At 42.9% G+C, this 23,081-nt stretch overlaps 1 protein-coding gene across 1 annotated transcript; it reads right to left on the bottom strand.

Moving 5' to 3' along the window:
- Positions 1-11,985: 11,985 nt before the first annotated feature.
- Positions 11,986-14,022, bottom strand: LOC117085293 (pulmonary surfactant-associated protein A-like). The gene is made up of 2 exons (XM_033214028.1): positions 13,992-14,022; positions 11,986-13,685 (listed from the first exon to the last, which is right to left on the bottom strand). Exons 1-2 carry the CDS (start codon positions 14,020-14,022, stop codon positions 13,309-13,311), a joined length of 408 nt encoding a protein of 135 aa, XP_033069919.1. The 3' UTR covers positions 11,986-13,308.
- Positions 14,023-23,081: the final 9,059 nt, after the last annotated feature.

Genomic DNA, 23,081 nt, shown 5'->3' on the forward strand with positions numbered 1-23,081 from the left:
AAGCTGCCCAGATCCCGGATGTGAGCTTTGATGCTTGCCTTCCTCCAAACTCACACCCATTCTTTGAAACACTTCATGTCACCCAACAGCTTGAGAGGTTTGTTTTTCCCAGGTGGTGAGTGGGGTGGGTCACTTCCCTGTGACTCTGCCTTGTGATGGGAGTTTTGGCTTCTCAAGGGTCCTCACCCTTGTGTACTCATGTCATCAGGCCCTGTCCAGCGGCCCTCTGGTTCCCATTCAGGGGGCCTTCCAGGCATCAAGAGGTGCTTCCATGGTAAATAAGATCCCTCTCAAGGCTGTGTCTCCTGATGCCACTGATACAATGTTGAAGGGCCCATAGGCCCAGAGGACAAAGGACTTTCAATTCGCTTAGCAAATAGGCAGACCTCCCAGGAAGGTGGGAATGTGAAACTGACAGATTTGCATTGAGCCAGGATCCTAACTGTGCTACAGACTTAGAGAAAGGGTGGTTTTGAGTGGGGAGAGGGTAAGCAGGAGGTAAATATACCTAGGAGCAAAGGAACCTCAGAAAGCCTGGATTCTGGAGGGGACGAGTTTCTCCCCCAAGGATGTGTACCCATAAGTCTGTCTTCTCATAGACTCGGAGGTGAATTTATGCTGCTCTTATGACTATTACTGAATTTTGCTATTTATGCCAAGATGAAAAATTGTGTTTCCAGTGTCTCAGCGCAGCATGATCTCCCGCACTGTGGAGACTTAAATGCAGTGGAGACACCACAGCCCAGGCACCTCAGTGGTGTCTCAGATGGAGGCCAGGCAGATTTGAGTTCATCATGGGACAATTATCAAATACAGTAGGGGACACGCAGAGTGAGAGCTGATAGAAATGACAAGCCTCAGAAATAGCCCTCCAAGGAGTGTGGACCCTACATGACAGATAAATTAATATGCACTTCAAAAGAGGGTATAATGAAGGAATAAATGAAAATTATATAATTAAATTAATAAACTTGAATTAAAAATAGCTATAGTGCTAATAAAATAAAATACTGGTTCTTTGTCAGAGACATAAACTTAGCAAATATGGCTGTAGTAGTTTTGAAGTTGTTTCCTCCTTGTTGTAAAATTACATCTCAGGTCCTTTGCCATAGGGCTTCACAAAGGCTCCCACTAGAGTGTGAGGAGTAAACACTCCAGCCCCTTTGTTGTTTGGTGTGGCCATGTGACTCTGAGCTGAGACGAAGGGAGTAGCAGCTTAACGAGTGCTTACAGGTTTGCTATGGCCTTTGTGTTTCTTTCCCAATCATGGGAAGTATGCATCCCTGGAAAGTGATACAGAACAGTCACGAACTCACCTGAAAGTCTGTCCAGCTGACTGCTGCTGAGTCCAGGCCCACTCAGCTGAAATCAGCCAAAGCTCAACAAAGTGGAAGATCCAGAGCAGGAAATAAACCGTTTACCCTTGAGAGGGAAATTTACTGTTGTGTTAGCTGACTGATACAATATCAATGATTGATAGAAAAGGTATAAGGACTTAACAAACCAGCCCAGGCGCAGTGGCTCACGCCTGTAATCCCAGCACTTTGGGAGGCCAAGGCAGGCGGATCGCCTGAGGTCAGGAGTTCAAGACCAGCCTGGCAAACATGGTAAAACCCCATCTCTACTAAAAATACAAAAATTAGCTGGACGTGGTGGTGCCTGCCTGTAATCCCAGGTACTTGGGAGGCTGAGGCAGGAGAATCGCTTGAATCCGGAAGGCAGAGGTTGCAGTGAGCTGAGTACGTGCCGCCGCACTCCAGCCTGGACTACAAAATGAGACTCCATCTCAAACAAACAAACAAACAACAACAAACAAATCAGGAAGAAAAGGGATTATTATACTAGTACAGATGGTGCTGACATTATAAAATCACACTATGTGCAGTTAATTTTATAGCAACACACTGGAAAATTAGGTAAAATATATAATATTTTAAGAAAGTTTAGAATTATTTAAGTTGGCCCAAGAATGACTGATATATTATGGTAATTGATATATGACTAATCATAAAATATAGAAATGGAAGTCAAAAATTAACAACCATCCCTCCATCAACAAAATGGTTTTAAGGTGAGTTGTACAAAATCTTCAGAGAAGAGACTACTCTCGTAGAGAAATAGTTTATATCTAAAAAACTACTTAGCTGAGATGATTAGCTGAACATGTAATTCAGAATGGATAAGGATTGAGCAAAAGAAGGAAACTTTCAGAAAATCTAATTTATAAGCAGAGAGGCAAAAATACAGTTTAAAAAATAACTATTAGGCCGGGCGCGGTGGCTCAAGCCTGTAATCCCAGCACTTTGGGAGGCCGAGACGGGCAGATCACGAGGTCAGGAGATCGAGACCATCCTGGCTAACATGGTGAAACCCCGTCTCTACTAAAAAAAAATACAAAAAACTAGCCGGGTGAGGTGGCGGGCGTTTGTAGTCCCAGCTACTTGGGAGGCTGAGGCAGGAGAATGGCGTAAACCCGGGAGGCAGAGCTTGCAGTGAGCTGAGATCCGGCCACTGCACTCCAGCCTGGGTGACAGAGCGAGACTCCGTCTCAAAAATAAATAAATAAATAAATAAATAAAATAAAATAAATAACTATTAAAGTCCAGCCCTGTATTCATGGTTAATAGCAGTCTCTGGAATCTGACTTCCTACATTCATTAGCCCATGAACTAGCTGCATAATATTTGGAAAATCACTGGAACCTCTGTATCCCTTGACATTCTTATTTGTAAATAGGGGAAAATAACAGCACCTATAAAATAGGGTTAATAAGTTTAACTAGTATAGTGCCTACCCCATAGGATGTGTGATGAGCATATATAGCATCAGACCGAGTAGGGTATATCCAAGGAATGCAAGGATGGCTCAACATTAAAAAGTAAATCAGTGCAAATCACTAGTTTAATAAAGAGCAGGTTTTATTAAGAGCCTAATTCAGATCCGTGCAATCTTGAAGCTTGAAGCCTGTTCCCAAAACTAATACATGGTCTCAAAATTCTTCATACATTTTTTCCCAGACTCCTGTAATGCAAACTTTCTAGGTTTGATTTCAAACACAGTCCAAATACATGACACTGTCCTCCAGTTTTGTCATTTCCCCACTCAGGCCATAGAGTGGTAGCTCAGCTTGAAGCTGTTGCTTCTTGAAGTGAAGGGTGGGCAGTGGCCTACTGTCTTATTTCTTTGCATGTGCAGAGGGTAGAGAGAATGCTGTTGGTGGCAATGGTGGGCAATACCTGCTCACAGGAGGAACCACATGTCAGCAGGTACACTACTGCCTCTCAGCCCACACTGACTGGTTGTGTGACTGATTACAAATGACAGCTCCTTTCAGCAGCTGGTTCTTCAGGAAAGAGACTTTATAATTGCCTCTAGCTACGTGTCCCTTACCCTCACCTTTGCGCCAGTACACATTTCAGTCCATAATGTCTTGTTGCTGGGGTCCCTGAGTTTCAGGAAGCAACTTGCTCATGAGGAGGGTGTGAACCCCAGGCAGCTTCTGTGATACTGGCATTCACATAGCCCCCTAGGAAACTCAATCCACGATGTTGCAATCCACATTGCCCTAAAACACTCCTGCTCACAGCTTTGTCCTTCCTCTTCTTCTCCCCATGCTCCATAAAATCAGTCCATCTACTGGTTCCAAATGTCAGAATTTGACAAGAGGAAATGATTCCCCATCCCTGCCTTACATGACTTAATCAGAGACGTTGAGGTAACCTGAGCATCCCTACTCACAAAGATTAGGAGGGGCTTAAGACAGTCACTTCCCATACCCCAAAAGTAGAGGACAGGAAGGGATGATTTCCACTGTGAGAGGACAAATGTCACCCAAGGTGGGTCAGCAACCTTCAATTCTCTCCAGGCCTCCTTTTACTGACAAGGGAATGGGGATTATTAAACCACTTCTGCTGAACAGCCCACTCCTTGCAGGGCCTATGGTGGAGTGCCTGGGGCATTTCTCCAAACTTAAATAATGAAGCACTTAGAGCCTCTTATGCTCAGTGGCATCCTCTGGATGCCAGTACTACTTGCTTGACACTCTTGCCTTGATGTTAACAGACTAAAGAAAATGCTGAAAATTCATCTGATAAAGTGCAGCACACTTTCATAATGAAAACAATCTTAGCTAACTAGAAAAAAGAGGAAACTTTTTTACCTTGACACAAGGTATTTACTAGACACTTAAAATGGCAACATTTTCAATGGTGACATATTGAAAGTGTTCCTGTTACATAATCAGGGCCAACTTCACATTATGCACAAAGAGTCCATTTTCATTGTGTCTCTTCAAAAGCTATAGAGGTTTCTGTCCCCTATATAAAGATAAGAATTGAGACATTAAAATATAAATGTCATATAGGAACAGGAAAAATTTCCATCACTTGTAAATACAAACAGTATTTATGAAATATAACAGAATCGAAGATGGCCTAATAGGAATAGCTCCAGTGTGCGGCTCCCAGCAAGATTGACGCAGAAGACAGATGACTTCTGCATTTTCTACTGAGGTAACTGGTTCATTTCACTAGGACTGGTTGGACAGTGGGTACAGCCCACAGAGGGCAAACTGAAGCAGGGTGAGGCATCGTCTCACTCACGAAGCACAAGGGGTTGGGGGATTTCCCTTTCCTAGCCAAGGGAAGCCGTGACAGACTGTATCTGGAGAAATGGTACACTCCTGACCAAATACTGCACTATTCCCACTGTCTTAGCAATCGGTAGACCAGGAGATATCCTCCCATACCTGGGTCGGCAGGTCCCATGCCCACGGAGCTTTGCTCACTGCTAGCGCAGCAGTCTGAGATGGACTGGCGATGCTGCAGCTGGATAGGGGGATGGGTGTCTGCCATTTCTGAGGCTTGAGCAGCTCACAGTGTAAAGAAAGAGGCCTGGAAGCACAAACTGGGCAGAGCCCACTGCAGCTCATCAAGGCCTACTGCCTCTATAGATTCCACCTCTTGGGGCAGGGCATAGTAGAACAAAAGGCAACAGGCAGCTTCTGCAGACTTAAATGTCCCTGTCTAACAGCTCTGAAGAGAGCAGTGGTTTTCTCAGCATGGTGTTTGAGCTCCGTGAACAGACAGACTGCCTCCTCAAGTGGGTCCCTGACTCCCATTTAGCCTGGCTGGGAAACACCTCCCGGGGGGGCCGACAGACACCTCAAACAGGCGGTGCCCCTCTGGGATGAAGCTTCCAGAGGAAGGATCAGGTAGCAATACTTGCCATTCTGTAGCCTCCTCTGGTGATACCCAGGCAAACAGGGTCTGGAGCGAACCTCCAGCAAACTCCAACAGACCTGCAGCTGAGGGGTCTGCCTGTTAGGAGGAAAACTAACAAACGGAAAGGAATAGCATCAACATCAACAAAAAGGACATCCACACCAAAACCCCATCTGTAGGTCACATCAAAGATCAAAGATAGATAAAACCACAAAGATGGGGAGAAACCAGAGTAGAAAAGCTGAAAATTCCGAAAAAAAGAGTGCCTCTTCACCTTCAAAGGATCACAACTCCTTGCCAGCAAGGGAACAAAACTGGATGGAGAATGAGTTTAATGAGTTGACAGAAGTAGGCTTCAGAAGGTTGGTAATAACAAATTTGTCCAAGCTAAAGGAGCGTGTTCTAACCCATTGCAAGGAAGCTAAAAACCTTGAAAAAAGGTTAGATAAATGGCTAACTAGAATAAACAGTGTACAGAAGACCTTAAATGACCTGATGGAGCTGAAAACCGTGGCACGAGAACTTCTGACGCATCACAAGTTTCAATAGACGATTTGATCAAGTCAAAGAAAGGATATCAGTGATTGAAGATCAAATTAATGAAATAAAATGAGAAGACAAAATTAGAGAAAAAAAGAGTGAAAAGAAACGAATAAAGCCTCCAAGAAATATGGGACTATGTGAAAAGACCAAATATACATTTGATTAGTGTACTGGAAAGTGATAAGAAGAATGGAACCAAGTTAGAAAACACTCTTCAGGATGTTATCTGAGAGAACTTCCCTAACCTAGCAAGGCAGGCCAATATTCAAATTCAGGAAATACAGAGAACACCACAAAGATACTCCTCGAGAAGAGCAACCCCAAGACACATAATTGTCAGATTCACCAAGGTTGAAATGAAGGAAAAAATGTTAAGGGCAGCCAGAGAGAAAGGTCGGGTTACCCACAAAAGGAAGCCCATCAGACTAATAGCGGATCGCTCAGTAGAAACCTGACAAGCCAGAAGAGAGTAGGGGCCAATATTCTACATTCTTAAAGAAAAGAATTTTCAACCCAGAATCTCATATGCAGCCAAACTAAGCTTCATAAGTGAAGGAGAAATAAAATCCTTTACAGACAAGCAAATACTGAGAGATTTTGTCACCACCAGGCCTGCCTTATAAGAGCTTCTGAAGGCAGCACTAAACATGGAAAAGAACAACTGGTACCAGCCATTGCAAAAACATGCCAAATGGTAAAGACCATTCATGCTATGAAGAAACTGCATCAATTAATGGGCAAAATAACCAGCTGACATCATAATGACAGGATCAAATTCAAACATAACAATATTAACCTTAAATGCAAATGTGCTAAATGCCCCAATTAAAAGACACAGACTGGCAAAATGGATAAAGAGTCAAAACTCATCAGTGTGCTATATTCAGGAGACCCATTTCATGTGCAAAGACACACACATATACTCAAAATAAAAAGATGGAGGAAGATCTACCAAGCAAATGGAAAGGAAAAAAAAAAACAGGGGTTGTAATCCTAGTCTCTGATAAAACAGACTTTAAACCAATAACAATCAAAAGAGACAAAGAAGGCCACTACATAATGGTAAAGGAATCAATTCACCAAGAAGATATACTATACTAAATATATATGCACCAAATACAGGAGCATACAGATTTATAAAGCAATTCCTTAAAGACCTACAAAGAGATTTACACTCCCACACACTAATAATGGGAGACTTAAACACCCCACTGTCAATATTAGACAAATCAACAAGACAGAAGGTTAACAAGGATATCCAGGATTTGAACTCAGCTCTGGACCAAGCAGACCCAATAGACATCTACAGAACTCTACACCCCAAATCAATAGAATATACATTCTTCTCAGCACCACATCACACATATTCTAAAATTGATCACATAAATGGTAGTAAAACACTCCTCAGCAGATGTAAAAGAACAGAAATCACAACAAACTGTCTCTCAGATCACAATGCAATCAAATTAGAACTCAGGATTAATAAACTCACTCAAAACCACAGAACTACATGAAAAACTGAACAACTTGCTCCTGAATGACTACTGGGTAAATAACGAAATGAAGGCAGAAATAAAGATGTTCTTTGAAACCAATGAGAATAAAGACACAATGAACCAGAATCTCTGGGACACATTTAAAGCAGTGTGTGGAGGGAAATTTATAGCACTAAATGCCCACAAGAGAAAGCAGGAAAGATCTAAAATTGACACCCTAACATCACAATTAAAAGAACCAGAGAAGCAAGAGCAAACAAATTTAAAAGCTAGCAGAAGGCAAGAAATAACTAAGATCAGAGCAGAACTGAAGGCAATAGAGACACAAAATAACCCTTCAAAAAATCAATGAATCCAGGAGCTGGTTTTTGAAAAGATCAACAAAATAGGTAGACCACTAGCAAGACTGTTAAAGAAGAAAAGAGAGAAGAATCAAATAGATGCAACAAAAAATGATAAAAGGGATATCACCACCAGTCCCACAGAAATACAAACTACCATTAGAGAATACTATAAACACCTCTATGCAAATAAACCAGAAAATCTAGAAGAAATGGATAAATTCCTGGACACATACACACTCCCAAGACTAAACCAGGAAGAAGTTGAATCTCTGAATAGATCAATAACAGGCTCTGAAATTGAGGCAATAATTAATAGCCTACCAACCAAAAAAAGTCTAGGGCCAGAGAGATTCACAGCCGAATTCTACCAGAGGTACAAAGAGGAGCCGGTACCATTGCTTCTGAAACTATTTCTATCAATAGGAAAAGGTAATCCTCTCTAACTCATTTTATGAGGTTAGCATCATCCTGATACCAAAGCCTGGTAGAGACACACACAAAAAAAGGGAATTTTGGGCCAATATCCTAATGAAGATTGATGTGAAAATCCTCGATGAACATTGATGTGAAATCCTCCATAAAATACTGGCAAACCGAATCCAGCAGCACATCAAAAAACTTATCCATCATGATTAAGTGGGCTTCATCCCTGGGATGCAAGGCTGGTGCAACATATGCAAATCAATAAACATAATCCATCACATAAACAGAACCAATGACAAAAATTATATGATTATTGCAATAGATTCAGAAAAAGCCTTCAAGAAAATTCAACAGCCCTTCATGCTAAAAGCTCTCATTAAACTAGGTATAGATGGAATGTATCTCAAAATAATAAGAGCTGTTTATGACAAACTTATAGCCAATATCATACTGAATGGGCAAAAACTGGAAGCTTTCCCTTTGAAAACTGGCACAAGACAAGCATGCCTTCTCTCACCACTCCCATTCAACATAGTGTTGGAAGTTCTGGCTAGGGCAATCAGGCAAGAGGAAGAAATAAAAGATATCCAATGAGGAAAAGAGGAAGTCAAATTGTCTCTGTTTGCAGATGACATGATTGCATATTTAGAAAACCCCATCGTCTCAGCCCAAAATCTCCCTAAGTTGATAAGCAACTTCAGCAAAATCTCAGGATACAAAATCAATGTGCAAAACTCACAAGCTTTCCTATACATCAATAACAGACAAACAGAGAGCCAAATCATGAGTGAATTCCCGTTCACAATTACTACAAAGAGAACAAAATACCTAGGAATTCAATTTACAAGGGATGTGAATGACCTCTTCAAGGAGAACTACAAACCATGGCTCAATGAAATAAAAAAGGACACAAACAAATGGAAGAACATTCCATGTTCATGGATAGGAAGAATAATATCATGAAAATGGCCACACTGCCCAAAGTAATTTATAGATTCAATGCTATCCCCATCAGGCTACCACTGACTTTCTTCACAGAATTGGAAAAAACTACTTTAAGTTCATATGAAACCAAAAAAAGAGCCTGCATTGCCAAGACAATCCTAAGCAAAAAGAACAAAGCTGGAGGCATCAGGCTACCTGACTTCAAACTATACTACAAGGCTACAGTAACCAAAACAGCATGGTATTGGTACAAAACTGAGATATCAACCAATGGAACAGAACAACAACCTCAGAAATAACACCACACATCTACAACCGTCTGATCTTTGACAAACCTGACAAAAACAAGCAATGGAGAGAGGATTCCCTATTTAATAAATGGTGCTGGGAAAACTGGCTAGCCATATGTAGAAAGGTGAAACTGGATCCCTTCCTTACACCATATACAAAAATTAACTCAAGATGGATTAAAGGATTAATGTAAGATTTAACACTATAACAACCCCAGAAGAAATCCTAGGCAATACCATTCAGGACATAGGCATGGACAAAGACTTCATGACTAAAACACCAAAAGCAATGGCAACAAAAACCAAAATAGACAAATGGAATCTAATTAAACTAAAAAGCTTCTGCATGGCAAAAGAAACTATCATCAGAGCAAACAGGCAATGTACAGAATGGGAGAAAATTTTTGCAATCTACCCAGCTGACAAAGGGCTGGTATCCAGAACCAGCAAAGAACTTAAACAAGTTTACAAGGAAAAAAAAAATCAAACAACCCCATCAAAAAGTGGGCAAAGGATATGAACAGACGCTTTTCAAAAGAAGACATTTATGCAGCCAACAGACATATGAAAAAATGCTCATTATCACTGGTCATCAGAGAAATGCAAGTCAAAACCACAACGAGATACCATCTCACACCAGTTAGAATGGCGATCATTAAAAAGTCAGGAAACAATAGATGTTGGAGAGGATGTGGAGAAACAGGAACGCTTTTACACTGTTGGTGGAAGTGTAAATTAGTTCAAACATTGTGGAAGACAGTGTGGCGATTCCTCAAGGATCTAGAACTAGAAATACCATTTGACCTAGTAATCCCATTACTGGGTATATACCCAAAGGATTATACATCATGCTACTACAAAGACATGTGCACACATATGTTTATTGCGGCACTATCCACAATAGCAAAGACTTGGAACCAACCCAAATGTCAATCAATGATAGAATGGATTAAGAAAATGTGGCACATATGCACCATGGAATACTATGCAGCCATAAAAAAGAATGAGTTCATTTCCTTTGCAGGGACATGGATAAAGCTGGAAACTATCATTCTAAGCAAGCTATCACAAGGACAGAAAATCAAACACCGCATGTTCTCACTCATAGGTGGGGGTTGAACAATGAGAACACATGGACACAGGGTGGGGAACATCACACGCTGGGTCCGGTTTGGGGGTGGGGGCCAGGTGGAGGGATAGCATTAGGAGAAATATCTAATGTAAATGAAATTTGAGGGATGCAGCAAACCAACATGGCACATGTATCCATGTAACAAACCTGCATATTGTGCACATGTACCCTAGAACTTAAAGTATAATAATAATAATATATATATATATATATATATATATATATAACAGAATCAGTTATATTAGAAGTATTAGTGGGAAAATGAGAATCCAAAAGATGGTTGGGTATAAGATCAACAGAAATTAAGAGTTTTTTTTTTTTTAACAAATCAGCAATAATTAATTTAAAATCTTATAAAAATAGTAACAATAGCAAATAAAAGCATAAAGAAAGCAAAAATAATCCTAATAAGAAACAAGAAGATATCAGTTTTCAGAGGCTTGAAGTATTTATCTATAAAATTGGGAATACACATGGTCCTGGATTTTTGATGGTTTAACTTACAATTTATCAACTTTACAATGATTCAAAAGTGATGTGAATTCAGTAGAAGTCATACTTTGAGCACACATACAATCCTTCATTCACTTCCAGTACAGTATTCAAAAAAGTCCATGAGATAGTCAATACCTTATTATAAAATAGGCCATGTATTAGATGATTTTGCCCAACTACAGGCTAATGTAGTGTTCTGGGCATGTTTAAGGTAGTTTAAGTTAAACTATGATTTTTGGTAGGTTACGTGTATTAAATGCATTCCCAACTTATGATATTTTCATCTTGCAATGTATTTATCATGATATAACCCCATCATAAGTCAAGGAATATCTGTATATCCTTCTCATTCTTTTTAAAATAATTTGGAGGAGGACTCAATAATTTGTGTGCTGCATCCTAAGTGCATGCGGAATGGTGATCAGATTAAAATGCTTCCTTCATAAAAGACTGAGAAATTGTTCCCCTCATACTCATTGGTTTTCTGAGTATAGATTCAGAACTTCCTTGCACCCAGGAAAAGCAATAAATGCCGAAGAAGAGTGTTCACAGGTATTGGGGTGGAGAAGTGGGAGCCTTTCTGGGAGCGTGTTACAGGGGAGAAGTGGGAGGTGGGACACATATGTGGCTGCCTCCTCAAGCAAGTAGGGACATGGTCTCATTCCTGCGCAGCCCTGGGGTATGGGAGCATGGTCCCATTCCATGCAGACCTGAGATTAGGATGAATCACTGAGGCCTGGGACTGAGCCCTGAGTGCCACCATCACTGCTGGGATGCAGAAATCATTCAGATGGCTGCATGGAGGACAGAAGGCATGGTATCCCCACCCACAAATGGACCATGTGGATTCATGATGCCCATGTGTTCTTCCAAATGGTGTCTGTAGCTCCCCATCCCCCTGCACCATCTCAGGGAGGAGAGCAGGTGGCCCCTCCCATCAAACAAAGAAAGCACATCTTGAGATTGAATTTTCCAATATTCAGGCAAGTGGGGGCTCAGAGCCAGAGTTCATTTGATTTACAAAAATACAGAAATGTGATATTTCTTGGAACCAGAGCAGAGGAAACACTTATAAACACATTCACGATTTATTACATACACTTAAATCGTCTTTGTTCAGCTCAGGGGTGGGGTGGCTGGGAGCATGAACTTCAGATCCAGGAAGATGGGTTTGGATCCAGCCTCTGCCATTTGCTCTCTAGAATAATACTCAAAACATTTCACTCCTCCAAGCTTCAGTGTCCTTATAAAAAAATGGAGAAAACAATACTGGTCTCATGACATTGTGTGAAGATTGAATAATATGTAATAAGCCATATTAGAATTGCTTGTCAAGGTGTGTGGTGCATGATATGTGCTCGGTCAATAGCCTCTGTGTGTAGTAACAGCTCTGGTAGTAATTTTGCTAGCTGGGGGGATGGTAATAATTGTGACAGCAACAAGTATTTCATCCCCATTTTATAGATGAACACATAAGCTCAAGGAAAAAAATCCCCAAGAGTCACCAGTTACCTTGCCTACCCCATGACACATCCTAAGACCTGACCCACGTTAATTTTAATGATTATCTGGGTGAATGGATTAATGAAAGGGAAAAGTGGAGCCGGTGGTGTGGGGGGAGGGGGTGGTGTGAATGCCTACTTAAGTCTGAAGTGGGGTGCAGAGTCGTTCATCAGCAGAAAGTTACTTGGATTACGTCTGCAGTGGGGGGCTCTTCCCTAGAGGCCTAGGCCGGCTGTCTTCAGGTCAGGGGGCTGAGTTGGCATCCAAAGACTCAAAGGAATGAATTGTACATGTCAGTCACAGGGTTGGCTTGGACACCACCGTGCTGGGGCACCACTGGGCCCTCTGAACACCTGGAGAACCTGACCAGGCCCCCCACAGAGACCTCAGAGTGCCAGAGAATCTCCACTGCAGCCTTACCTCTGTACAGTCAGGGCTTCTTTGAAGTCTGCCTCTCTCTGTCATTATACTTGGCCAGGACTGCTCGTCCTGATGGCACTGGGCAGGCACTGGGCTGCAGAGGGAGAGCTAAGGGCATCAGGAGGCAGGCACTCTGTGTGACGTCAAAGGGTCCTTCTACTCCAAGACCTCACTGCTGCCATCTGTAAGTGAAGGAACTGGACCAGATGGGGAATAAGGAGGGCTCCATCTCATGCCGAAGGCCAAGCTTAGGAATTGCTGCCTGGGGTGCAGTGCTGGGAGGGTTTGCAAGGGGAGTGTCAAGGATGGCCAGCGATTCTGGGGAAGAGTCAGGGCCCATCAGGGGAATGAAGTGGTTAAGGATGCCTTCAGCCCTAATAGCCACAAGTGAATTCTGTTGAAAGGGAGTTCCAGCATCTCACAGACCAAGTGGATCCTGGGGATGGAAACCGAAGGCCAGACAGGATTCTCCCTGTCCCGTGGCATAAATGCTTCTTAGAACTCACAGATTGTCAGTCGGTTGTACAGGCAGGTCCTGTCATTCCACCGCCCATCTGTGTACATCTCCACACATTGCTCTGCTCCCTGACCCGCGGGCTTCCCTGGGTACCAGTTGGTGTACTTTACAGGGGTCCCGTCTGAGTAGCGGAAGTCTCCAGGGCTTGGACCCTCAGTCAGGCCCACATAGGCATACATGTTGTACTTCTTCACGAAGGTTGCAATGGCCTCATTTTCCTCTGGACTACTTGGGACAGCAATGCGGCCGCCTGCTTTGGGGCATGCCTTCCGAATGGCATCAAAAGTGATGGACCGTCCATTGGTGGAGAAGACCTTCTCTCCTACTGCCAGTATGGACCCCTGTAGACTAAGAGCTGGGAGCAGAGGAGTCGGGTCAGGCCAGTGACTGCTTTGTCTCTAAGCCACCTCTCTCACCTGCGCTCTCTGCCACCGGACTTTCCCCAGCCTCTCCATCTCTGCCTCTCTGTGTCTTCTCTTCCTCTTCCAATCGCAATTTTCTAAATTCTCTTCTAGGCTCACATCCATGTACTCATTCATCTATTTAACAATTACTTATTGCCAGAAACGGTGCAATTTTCTGGGATTCAATAGAAAGCAAGAATAGGCAAAGACCTTGCTTTCCTAAGTCATTAGGAGTGGATTGTGTACACTTCTGTCACCTCTGGGCCATTCCGAAATATCAGGAATCATCATTCCTTTCTGAAGACCTGAATGTCCACACACTTCTCTACATCAAAAGGATATGACAATTATAAATATATATGTACCCAACGCCAGAACACCAAGGCAAAAGCAAATATTATTAGATGTAAAAGGAGAGACAGACTCCAATACAACAATAATTGGGGACTTCAACAGTTTACTGTCTGCATTGTTAGATCATTTAGACAGAACATCAACCAAAAAAAGTTGGTTTAAACTGTGCTGCAGACCACATGGACCTAATAGACATTTGCAGAACATTTCATCTGACAGCTACAGAATACCCATTCTTCTTATCAGCACATGGAACATTCTCTAGGATACACCGTTTTAGGCTACAAAGTAAGTATCAATGAATAAAAATATTTAAATGATATCAAGAACCTTTTCTGACCACAATGGAGTAGGAAGGAAATTTAAAAATTTCTCGAAGCAAATGAAAATAGAAACACAACAAACCAAAACCTGTGGTAGACAACAAAAGCAGTAGTAACAGGGAAATTTATAACATTACATGCCTACATCAGAAAAGTAGAAAGATTTCAGATAAAAACCTAAAATTCATCTTAAGAAACTAGAAAAGCAAGAAAAAAGCCAAACCCCAAATTAGTAGAAAGAGAGAAATTTTTTAATTTGGAGCAGAGGCTGGGTGCAGTTGCTCACACCTGTAATCCCAGCACTTTGGGAGGCAGAGGTGAGTGGATCATCTGACGTCAGGAGTTTGAGACCAGTCTGACCATGTTGAAACCCCACACTACTAAAAATACAAAAATTAGCTGAATGTGGTGGTGGACGCCTGTAATCCCAGCTACTCAGGAGGCTGAGGCAGGAGAATTGCTTGAACACGGTAAGCAGAGGTTACTGTGAACTAAGATCGCACCATTGTACTCTAGTCTGGGCAACAGAGTGAGACTCTGTCTCAAAAAGAAAAAAAAATGTGCGGAAATAAGCAAAAAGCAGACTAAAAAAGCAGCACAAAACGCCAACAAAAGGAAAAGTTGGGGAATTTTTTGTTTGTTTGTTTGAGACAAGATCTTGCTCTGTCACCCAGGATGGAGTGCAGTGGCATTGTGTCCGGAATTGGTGGGTTCTTGGTCTCGCTGACTTCAAGAATGAAGCCATGAACCCTCATGGTGAGTGTTACAGCTTTTAAAGATGGTGTGTCCAGAGTTTGTTCCTTCAGATGTTCAGATGTGCCCAGAGTTTCTTCCTTCTGGTGGGTTCGTGGTCTCACTGACTTCAGGAGTGAAGCTGCAGACCTCCGAGGTGAGTGTTAACAGCTCTTAAAGGCAGTGTCTGGAGTTGCTGGTTCCTTCAGGTGGGTTCGCAGTCTTGCTGGCCTCAGGAGTGAGGCTGCAGACCTTTGCAGTGAGTGTTACAGCTCATAAAGGCCGGACCCAAAGAGTGAGCAGCAACAAGATTTATTGTGAAGAGCTAAAGAACAAACCTTCCACAGTGTGGAAGGGGGCCTGAATTGCCGCTACTGGCTCGGGCAGCCTACTTGTATTCCCTAATCTGGCCCCACCCACATCCTGTTGATTGGTCCATTTTACAGAGAGCTGATTTGTCCGTTTTACAGAGAGCTGATTGGTCCGTTTTGGCAGCGTGCTGACTGGTGAGTTTATAATCCTTTAGTAAGACACAAAAGTTCTCCAAGTCCCCAGATTAGCTAGACACAGAGGCTGATTGGTGCATTTACAAACCTTTAGCTAGACACAGAGTGCTGATTGGTGCATTTACAAACTTTTAGCTAGACACAGAGTGCTGATTGGTGCATTTACAAACCTTTAGCTAGACAGAGAAGTTCTAGGAGCCCCTACCCATTCCAGAAGCCCAGCCAGCTTCACCTCTCACTGGCACTCTTCCCAGGACTTTGTGGCACCTAGCCCGGGCACACTGGCAGCCCAGAGGGAGCTCGTCCCTCCATCAAACCCAGCCCATGCCCACCCGGAACCCGCGCCTGCCCGCACGCGCGGCGCGCAGCCCCGGCTCCGCCTGTGCCTCTCCCTCCACACCTCCACACGAACAGAGGAAGCCAACTATGGCCTTGGCCAGCCCCAGAGAGGGGCCCCGACAGCGCAGCGGTGGGCTGAAAGGCTCCTGGAGCGCGGTTAGGGCAGACGTCGAGGCTGAGGAGGTGGCGAGAGCGAGCGAGGGCTGCTAACACATTGTCACCTCTCAGCATGATCATGGCTAACTGCAGTCTTCGACTCCTGTGCTCAAGTGATCCTCTTGACTCAGTAATTCTGAGTAGCTGGGACTACAGGCATGTGTCATCACACCAGGCTAAAATTTTTTTTTTTTAGCTTTTCAAAGATGAGTTTTGCTGTATTTCCCAGGCTCGTTTCAAACTCCTGGCCTCAAGTGACCCTTCCGTTTCAGCCTCAGTGCTGGAATTACATGTATGAGCCACCATGCCTAGCTGAAAAGTTGGGTTTTTGAACAAATAAACATAATTGACAAACCATTAGCTAGAAAAGTAAGAAAAAAAGAGAAGACCTATATAAAAATCAGAAACAAGAAAGGAGACATTATATAACTGATATCACAGAAAGACAAAGGATCATTAAAGACCTTTATAAACAACTGTTTATAAACAAAAATAAATTATCTCACCCCAGGTAGACTGCCTTTTATCAATAAGACAAAAAAGAATAAATACTGGTGCGGGTACAGAGAAAAGGGAACTCTTATACACTTTTGGTGGAAATGGAAAGTACTACAGCCATTGTGGAGAACAAAATGAAGCTTTCTCGAAAACCTAAAACTAGAACTATCATATGATCTAGCAATCCCACTACTGGGTATTCAAAGAAAAGGAATCCAGTATGTTAAAGAGGTATCTGCCTTCCTGTGGTTATTGTGGAGTTATTCATAATAGCCAAGATATGGAATCAACCTAAGTGTCTATCAGTGAATGAATGAAATTTTTAAAAATGTAGTAACTAAACACAATGGAATAGAGTTCATCCATAGGAAAGAATAAAATTCTGCCATTCATGGCAACATGGATGAACCATTATGTTAAGTGAAATACAGCCAGGAAAAGAAAATTAAACACAGCATGTTCTCACTCATTTGTGGATGCTAAGAAAACTTAGCTAATATCGTAGAAGTAAACACAGAACAGTAAGCAAACAGTAGAACAGAATGTATTAGAGGCTGGGAAGACTAAGGAGAATGAGAAATGGGAAAGGTGGGGCAATGGGTATAAAATTACAGTTAGATAGGAGAAATGAATTGTAGCCTTCTTTAGCACTGTAGGGTGACCATAGCCAACCAAAAAATTACTGTATGCTTGAGAGGATTTTGAATGTTATCAACACAAAACAATGATAAGTTTTTGAGGTGATGGATATGCTGCTTACCTTGATTTCATCATTGCGCATTACATACATGTATCAAAATAGTCCACTGTGCCCATACATATGCAAAATAATTGTGTCAAAAATAACATTTTTTAAATTAAAAAGAGAATAAAGAATACATTACCAGAAGTAAAAACAAACAAACTCCAAGAAAAGACTATAGTTATGATTATATCCCTATGTGTCAATCTGAAAAGATGGCTGGGATATATAAAAGAAAACACTAATTGTAGAAGAGTATATGTAGTATGATCTTATTGGTGCAAGGTAAGAGAATGTGTGTTTGTGTGTCCCTTAGCCTATTTCTTTGAAGACAGTTGCTGCTACTTGCCAGTTTTAATTCCTCCAAGGTGCAGAATGGGAAAACCTCGCTCCCTCTCCTCAAAACCTCAGTAAAACATGATGTGTTTCTCTAGGGTTTGGAAAGTTCAAAATGTTCAGGGCAGAAAGAAGGGTGACAGGGCTGCGATGGCAAAAATGAAAATGAAAACAAGTAATGTGATTTTTAAGGCAAATTGGATGCTATTTCTAGGCAACAGAAAGATATTTATTGTGTTATTCTTTTTAAGAATAAAATGGCATTATTAGAGAGGCATCAATGTAATATATATGTGTGTAAATATACAGCACACAACATATGTGTGAGTACATATGTGTATAATGCATACACACATATTTGCTTAGTTTACTGGCAGCCTCAGGAAAGAAAAGCCTTAACTTCCATCCCCTTCATGTGACTGAGCTGTCCCTTAGATTCTGACATTATAAGTGATCTTGAAATATATCCATGATTAGTAAATTAATTTGTGCATTCCCTTGTCTTCAGGTACAGGTAGAATAAGCATGTTCCTCTGACTCTGGGAAGGTTCTAGCAGAGGACTGAGCTGGAAAAAGGATTTCTAGACAATTTTGGTAATCCATCTAATCCCTGTCAGCCTCAGTTGACTGAAGTATGGAATGGGGATTTACTGTCTGTACAGCTCATAGAGTGCTGTGATGATCCAAAGTGACAGAAAGAACCAGCAGTCACAAACAGCCTCCTCCTACTGCTAGCACCCATGGCAGCTGGAAAAGGGGTCAGGGGAAGGGTCCCCTGAGCACTAAGAGAGAGGCCTCAAATATGCAGAGAAGCCCATGCACTGTCCTTAGGGCATGTGCATGGCCTTCACTCTGCACCCCTTTGAAACAGGAGAGTCCCCTGATCCCCCTCACAGGATTCATGGCAGGGGTGTGGCTCACCTGTTTGGTTGCCCCACTGCTCAAACCCCTAGGGGGAGCATGCAGATGGGCAGGTGCAGAGGCTGGGGTGAGTGCTTTGTGGTCCAGCCCCACAGTAGTGTCTAGGGATGGGTGCCTGTAACCCTTGTGTTACAAAGCTCTTTCAGCTTTGCATACACAGGTGGCTTAAGTGTTAATCAGCTCAATGGACCCTCTGCCTTATCATAAGGGCAGAGGGCCAGTGTGACAGCTTTCTGTATCCCAAGCTTTCACCCAGCATCCTGGAAGAATCAGATCACATGTGGGCTTGAAGGATGAGTGCAAGATTTTATTGAGTGGTGGAGGTGGCTCTCAGTGAGATGGATTGGGGGCCGGAAAGGGGAATGGAGTGGGAAGGTGATCTTCCCTTGGAGGTGGGCCACCCAGTAGCTGGTATCTTCTCTGATCACCTCTGTGCAAACTCCCCTCAGTGTTCAGATGTTCCTCCTCTTTTCTCTGTCTCTCTCTGCCACATCGTTCCACTGTCCATTTGCTTGTCTGCTGGTCTGCTGGTCTGCTGGTCTGCTTCTGGAGCCTGGGGTTCAGGGTTTATATGGTTGCAGGATAGGGGTTGTGGCAGGCCAAAAGGCAGCTTTTTGGTCATGAAAATAGAAATGTCTTTTCCCATTTAGGGCCACGGGTCTTCAGGCTTGAGGGTGGGGCCTTTGTTGGGGAACCACCCTTTTTCTACCCAGTGTTTCACTGTCTCCCGTCACTATCATTTCCCCCCTCTGAAGAGGCACATCTGACTGCCATTAGAATATGGACGATAACCAGTCTTGGCCACTTCCTGCCGACAGGGGGAGTTGTTTTGGGGAAAATGTCAGTCAGATTCCTCCCAGAGGTCTATCTAAGGGTCCCTGGCAAAGGGGAGCCATCATCTGAGGCTCTGATTGCCTGAACATCTTGAGTTTGATGACCTCTAAGTGAGAGAGGAAAAAAGTTTTATAAGGTTAAATAAGCATGGGTTAAAAGTATGTATTATACAAGGAAAGAATCTAGTGCCAAAGACACAGAAATAAGAAGTAAAATGTACTAATTACCCTGAAAACGCTATTGTACCCCATGGTATAGAAGAGAACAAAGGTAGGAACAGCAAGCATAGGCAAGACTATAAAGAGAACATACATGGAATGTTCATTAACACTTATCTTTTGTGATTTTTAGCTTGAATTTCCTGATCTCTTCACAATGGTATTTTGGGTGCTCTTCTAGCTTGAAAGAGGTGACTCTGTTGGCTTCCCAGGCCTTTCCTCATATACTGAATCCAAGAGTCTATTCTGGTGACCTTGACCTTCACCACTGTAGGAGTGGAAAGAAGTACAGTGCAAGGTCCCTCCCAACCAGGGCATATTGAAGGAGAAAGGTAAAGAAGTACCTTTAGCAGTACTAGGTCCCCTGGGTTGAATAGAGGTGGGCCTGGTTCACGGGACTGGGCCTTCAACAGTTGTTTCAGTTTCTGTTGGAAATGGACCAAAGAGGTTTGTGCTTAATTAAATCAGAGGTTTCTTGGTCTAGCAAGAAATCATTCGTGAGAAAAGACCATCCATACATAGTCTCAAAGGGACTCAAACCCAGCCTTGAAGAAGTGTTTCTGATACATAGCAGGACTATGGAAAGAAGAGTAGTCCAGGGGAGATGAGTCTCCTGAGACAGTTTCTTCAGGTGCCTTTTGATAATATCATTTGTCTTTTCCACCTTTCCTGAGGATTGTGGTCTCCTCAGGAACTGTATTGTATGCCTAGTGCCTTTGAGACCCCCCTGGGTGACAGCTGCCTTGAATGAGGGGCTATTACTGCTCTGGAGGTACTTAGGGAGTCCAAAGTGAGGAATTGTCTCATTGATTAGTACTATTATCACCTCAGAGGCTTTCTCTGTCTGACGTGGAAATGCTTCTACTCAGTTAGTGAAGGCATCTATCCATACTAGGAGGTACTGGATGCCCCTTGCCTTTGGCGTATGGGTGAAATCCAGTCTTCCCCCAGGTAGCCTTGGAGAAGATGCTGTTAATTAAGGGGATTGTTTTTAAGGCAGGTCTTGCAAGCATTAACAACCTGTTTAACTGTTTGTATCAGGTTTTTATCTGAGAACAACTTGAGCCAGTTGATAGGTTTTATCTTTACCTAGGTGGAAGGCCTGGAGTAGGCTTTTAAGAACTTTTCATTGGTTGCCAGCTGGTAGATAAAGCCTACCATCCCAAGAGGTGGCCCATTCTATTTCCACAGGAGAGTATTGAGGTTTTATTTCTCTGATGGGGCCCTCCCAGATCAGTGGGGCTTCAAGTGGGTCAGAGACCTGGGGCCCCCTTGCTACTGATTTAGCTGCTCAGTCTGCCAGCCTGTTTCTCTCAGCTATTTCATCCATCCCTCTTTGGTGGCCTTTACAATGTATTACTGCCACTTCCCGTGGAAGGAAAACTGAGCGAAATAGTCTATTAATTTCGTCATGGCATTTAATGATACCCATTAGCTGTGAGGAAGATCCTCTCTTTCCAGATAGTGGCATGGGTAAGGAGAACTAGGAAAGGATACTTAGAATCAGTATAAATGTTAACTGTTTTTCCTTTGCTTAATTCGAGTGCTCTCATGAGGGTGATTAGTTTGACCAGTCGAGCACTTGTGCCAGAGGAGAGAGGTGTGCTCTCAACAATATAGTTCAGAGTAACTACTGCATACCCTGCTTTATGATTTCCTTTTTCAACAAAAGAACATCTGTCCATAAAAATAATCCAGTCTGGATTTTTAAGGGGGTTTTCTTGAGGTCTCCTCTGGCCGCATAAGTTTGTACTACTGTTTATTCACAGTCATGTTAAGTTCCCCAGCTTCCTCTGGGAGGAAGGTGGCTGGATTTAGGGAGGGACAGGTTCTTAATTGGACTGAAGATCCTTCTAATAACAGAGCTTGATACCTGAGGAGGTGGTTGCCTGTTAGCCAGAGACTCCACTTAAAAGTATTTCTGCCACATTATGTGGGGTATAAATGGTTAAGTTATTACCCATGGTTAACTTAGTAGCCTCTGGTACCAGCAAGGCTACTGCTGCAATTGACCAGAGACAGGCCAGTCATCCTTTGGTTACCAAATCTAGCTCTTTACTCAGCCCACAGGCTGCTGGGCTGGACCCTGGGCCTGTGTTAGGACTCCCAGTGCCATTCTCTTTCTTTCTGATATATAAAGGTTAAACATTTTTCCTGGGGCGGGGGACTAAGGGCTGGTGCCTTAAGCAAGGCTTGTTTTAGTTGGTCAAAAGCCTCTTTAGCCTCCAGTTCCCAAATTAGGCAGTGAGTATCAGCTGCTTGAGTCTCCTTTATTAGGTGATAGAAGGGATGTGCTATTTCACTGTACCCAGATATCCATAGTCTGCAGAATCCTGTAATGTGTAAGAATCCCCTCAGTTGCTTGAGTGTTTGGGGAGGAGAAAGGAGGAGATAGATTTAATCCTTTCTTTGCCCAATGCCCTGGTCCCCTCTGACAAGACCAGGCTTAGGTACTTCACTGAAGTCTGACAGAGCTGAACTTCACATTTTGAAACATTATATCTTCTGTTAGCCAGGAAATTAAGAGGAGCCTTACTTCCCTCCTGAGAGATTTCCTCACTTGGAGCGCAGAAAAGAAGGTCATCCATGTATTGCAAAACTTTGACCTGAGGATAAAGGAACTTGGAGAGATCTCTCCATAATGCCTGCCCAAACAAGTAGGGGCTGTCTTGGAATCCCTGAGGTAACACTGTCCAGGTTAACAGGGTGGTTTGGTTAGAGGGAACCTCAAACAAATTTGTTTGCATTGGATCCTCAATGCAAACAAATACTGGGAGTTGGGGTGTAATTGTATGCAGAAGAAGGCATCCTTTAGGTCCAGGAACCATTTAGTTCCCTCAGGTATTTGAGCTAGCAGGGTATACGGATTGGGAACTGTTGGGTATATTGGAACCACAGCCTCATTACCAAGGAGGTGGTCCTGAACTAGTCTCTATTTCTAGTTGTGTTTTAGTACCCCCAATATTGAGGTATTACAAGAGCTATTGCAGGGTTTGTGTGGGCCCTCCATCTTCAAGTTATCGATAATGACTTTTAGTCCTTTCCTAATCTCTAGTTTCGGGGATAATGTTTCTGGTTAGGAAAGGAGGTGGGATCGTTAAGATGGAACCAGACCGGTATGGTAGTTGTGGCTCTGCCAATTGTCTCTTGAGTTGCCCAAACTTCTGGGTTAATATTGGCCTCTACTAGGATTAGACAAAGAGTTTCCCTAGGGGCCATCAGAATGATTGTCCCCATATGGGCGAGAATATCCCTACCCAACAGAGAAGTTGGGCTTTCACGCATAATTAGAAAAGCTTTGGTGAACAACCCCAGCTACAGCTAAGGGGTGGGAAAAAATATTGGGTTAAAGACCTTCCTGAGATGTCCCTCACAGTCATTCTAAGAG

Source organism: Trachypithecus francoisi, unplaced genomic scaffold (assembly GCF_009764315.1).
Source record: "Trachypithecus francoisi isolate TF-2019V2 unplaced genomic scaffold, Tfra_2.0 Contig00537, whole genome shotgun sequence".
Lineage (NCBI taxonomy): Eukaryota > Metazoa > Chordata > Mammalia > Primates > Cercopithecidae > Trachypithecus > Trachypithecus francoisi.